Genomic DNA, 3,801 nt, shown 5'->3' on the forward strand with positions numbered 1-3,801 from the left:
AGAGATGCGGAAACTCTGCTTGAACTACATAGTACATAGTACATCTAATCATCCCATCATTGTACCCAGTTGTTTCCTGTTAGCCAAGTCAACCCAGTAGACGTCACCATCTCCTGCATCAAGGGTATCCCACACATGATTAATTAGTTGCCGTATCTGATGGACCTTGCCGACAGTTAGGGTGTTGCAATACGCAGACAGGCGGGACAAGATAAACTGCCGTGCTCTGGCCACGTCGATTAAGACCTGGTCTATAGGCAGGCAAGGGACAGACACGCTCTCGGGATGATGTGAGTACTTGAGCTCACTCGAGACTGCAGCGAAAATGAAGGGCTGAATACAGCGCACTGATGACTCGAACGGGATCTCTCTCAATATAGACAGGATGTGCATTGCCAGTTTTGTCAGCCAAATGTCCATTTCTTGGCGTGTTGGCAGCTTGTGCGCAGCCTGCGGAAGAAGAATCTCATACTTGTTCCAAGGTTGGTATCGTGCAGCGAGCAGATCGGGGAAGACACGGTAAACCTGCAGCAACGCCATGTATTGAAAGGCTTGATCCATTTGCTGGTGAATCTTTTTGTATTTCTGAGGCCCAAGAACTGATCATTGTTTGCGCATCATGGAAGTGATTCTGGGCTAGGTCATGAGGGTTGAGCCAGCTGGCGGTATGGCCTAAAAGCAGAAGCGACAGAAGCCTCTCTTGTTTGCTGACTGCAGTGCTGACTGCAGTGCCGACCTTGTCTTTGAGATATTAGACAGCATGACAATGTTCCTGTCTGGCTACTGCGGCCAGATGTGGAAAGTTTTTGGCCAAGCACGAGGCAGCCTTGCTCTGGAGAGTATAGTAGATGATGCCAGAGGACTGCCACATGCTCCCAGTCAAGATGCGTATATCATTTGAATCGCTATCCCAAGTGCAATACAGTGCTATGACTTCTCTGAAGAAATATCGGAAAGCGAAGACGGCAGGTCAATCACCTCGTGTGATGGGGTGTTGGTCAAACCCGAAATCCTTCTCATGGCATCACCAGGCCCAGGCGCGGGCTCACCAGCGGGACTATGTCTGGTCATAGGAGGGCTGTCGGGTTGGAGTTGATTTCTTGCTCCGCTAAAACAATCGTCTTTGATACCGAATAACCGCAGATTAGCCACACTCTTCGGTCTCATAGGGAAGATCTATCCCAAGCCTTAAGTGACCAGCCACTGTCTACGTGCTTCAATTAGTTGGGTCGGGTTGTATTGATTGATGTTTTAGAACAGGCTCCAGCTATTGAAAAACAAGTTCGGTCTCCCCAACACTACTTAGCTACGGGATTGTTGCTACGCTTCTCGGCCCGAGCTCATAATAGTCGTAGCATATATATAGGAGCTATTCAAGAAAACCGCCATACTAGCTAATCTATATCATAGGTTTGCTTTTGTAAAAGTCGAAGGAGCCATTTCGCCCTTGACCTCAAACGCAACCCTAGTTCCCTCCTCAATGGCACCGTCGATGAAACCACGCCAGCCCAATGCCCAATCAGCACTGGCAAACAGAACGTTTCCCGCCCTTTTCCTCAGTGCCTCCTGGTATCGGAAGGCAAAGTCAGGACGATACATGCACCAGCCACCTTTGGCATACTCATCGCGACTCCAATCATGCCAGAGCTGATTCCACCAGTTAGCCTGTATTGTATGCATGGAGGGATGAAGAACAGGGGACTCCTTGTAGGCGGATTAGAATTTACTTACCACTTTTTCAATTGGCAAATCAGGAAATGCCTCACGTGCTTCGGCATAGAAGGACTTGGCATCATCCTCCACGCTTAATGAAGCATCGTTCCTGCCAAACACAACCATATGCCGGCTCCCGCTACCTTCAGTTTCAGTCCGCCCATCACCCAACGAGCTCACAAATCTGTTTTTTGGGTAGCATATAGCAGCTAATGGGCGATTCTCCAAGCCATTGATTTTAAAATGGATCTTGGCTCCGTTATGAATCTGGCCAATACGTGCCGCCTCGTCTTTAATAGAGCTTAGACGAGGGTCAAATTTAATATCAGGGAGGATATTAAGGGGTAGGGTCGAAATGAGGCGGCGACCTTGAAATTGCTGCCCATTCTTCAAGGTTGCCACCACAGCATCATTCTTATCCGACACTGATTCAACTGCTGCGTTGAAAACATAAGAAAGTCTCTGTGATTGCATAGCTTCCTCAAACAGGTTCATCGCGAAGTTCGTTTGGCCCTCCCTCACCTTGTATAACTCCGTGAACTCAGTTATACCACGCGTTGAGTAGCCGCTTAGCGCCCACCAGCGGAGTACATCAAAGAACCCTGCCTTATCGAAATCCTCGTTGCCGACAATACCTTCAACTATGCCCTTAAGAATGCATATCTGGGTTTTAGTGAGTGACTTGCGGACTTGGTTCAATCTGTCATTAACGGATAAGGACTCATAAGCTCTTGCATCAGGGTTATACAGAGCATCATTGGGGAAGGGAATGACCGTCTTGCCTTCACAACCATCAACGTTGCAGTAGGTTCTAAAGGCATGATCAGACAACTTGTCCTGGTGGTTTTATTAATTTGAGCTCTTAAACACAGCACCAGTGGTATACTTACAAACTCTTCCTGTGATAAATATTGCTTCTTGCCATCGTCAACTACTAAGACCGTGTGTGGCTGGTCCGTCACATCATCGGTGGCAAAAAAGGTTTGGTGCAGGTTATAACGGGCTAGTTCCCGGTATACATGGGGCTGTCCCCAGTGAATCCAAGTTCCTCCCATCTCATAAAGATGTCCATCAACATTTGACGTCCATGTTCTGCCTCCAATACGGTCACGCCCCTCAAGTACCAGGACATGATAGCCTATCATAAGAGATTAGTACCTACTTTATATAATAACCGTTCCATAATTAAGCTTACCTGATAAGGTCAGGTCGCGTGCGGCCGTCAGGCCAGCAAAACCGGCACCAATGACGATTACATCGAACCTCTCAGATGCTGCCTGAGCAAAGCTGCTTGCGGGTGTGATGACTCCGTTGCATGGTAAGCCATTGGAAACATTGCCACTAACGTCATACTCGTGGCCGTTGGCAGTTCGTTTTTGAGACATGATAGTTGGTTTGGTGAAGTGCATTTGCCAAAAACAATTCGAACAATGCTTGAACTTGTAGAAGAGTAGGGTAAGATAAGAGAGGAGAGAAATTCACTAATGCTGGAAAGCGAATGTAAGTGGCTGATGCTGATCTTTATCAATCCTTATTGGGTCCCTCCACAGCATCTTATCTCATTTGAGCTGCTCCTTTAGGAGAAGCCAGGCGCGACACATTATTGTGACGCATGGCCTCATTCAACTGACCCCTTTAGGAAAAATAAGCGCCACATAACGCTATGCAAGTCATGGATGCACCGGGCCGGTGCAAATGAGATCCGTTATGTAAGCCCGATATACTTGAAGGATTTATCTGACCAATTCGGGAAATAACATCCACCTCTATGGACCGCAAATAACGATTCTTATCAATGCCTCCACTGTGCTGATGCCCCTTGTCATGCCGAGAAAGGGAAGCTGAAATGAGGACCTCGCACTCCAATGGCGGTTCTGGACCAGCATTCCCCACATTCAGAACTTGTTTTACCCTATGAGGCTTAGATCTGTCCCGGTGCCCAAATCTTGGGCCTTTCCAGATAACGGAATCCTTATGCAGGAGGACAGATCTCAGATACAGTACAAGATGGCTAGGGATGCCTGTTCTTTATTTTCTCCCATCACATCTCGAACAAAAATTCCTGCCTATTCTATCCTACCCTAGAAC

At 47.6% G+C, this 3,801-nt stretch overlaps 1 protein-coding gene across 1 annotated transcript; it reads right to left on the reverse strand.

The window, feature by feature from the left end:
* Nucleotides 1-1,404: 1,404 nt before the first annotated feature.
* FOBCDRAFT_277596 (uncharacterized protein) lies at nucleotides 1,405-3,098 on the reverse strand (the record flags this gene model as incomplete). Its single annotated transcript, XM_059611545.1, has 4 exons — nucleotides 1,405-1,647; nucleotides 1,732-2,550; nucleotides 2,604-2,851; nucleotides 2,909-3,098. 4 exons carry the CDS (start codon nucleotides 3,096-3,098, stop codon nucleotides 1,405-1,407), a joined length of 1,500 nt encoding a protein of 499 aa, XP_059465538.1.
* Nucleotides 3,099-3,801: the final 703 nt, after the last annotated feature.

The sequence above is a fragment of the Fusarium oxysporum genome, chromosome VIII, assembly GCF_013085055.1.
Source record: "Fusarium oxysporum Fo47 chromosome VIII, complete sequence".
Taxonomy (NCBI): domain Eukaryota; kingdom Fungi; phylum Ascomycota; class Sordariomycetes; order Hypocreales; family Nectriaceae; genus Fusarium; species Fusarium oxysporum.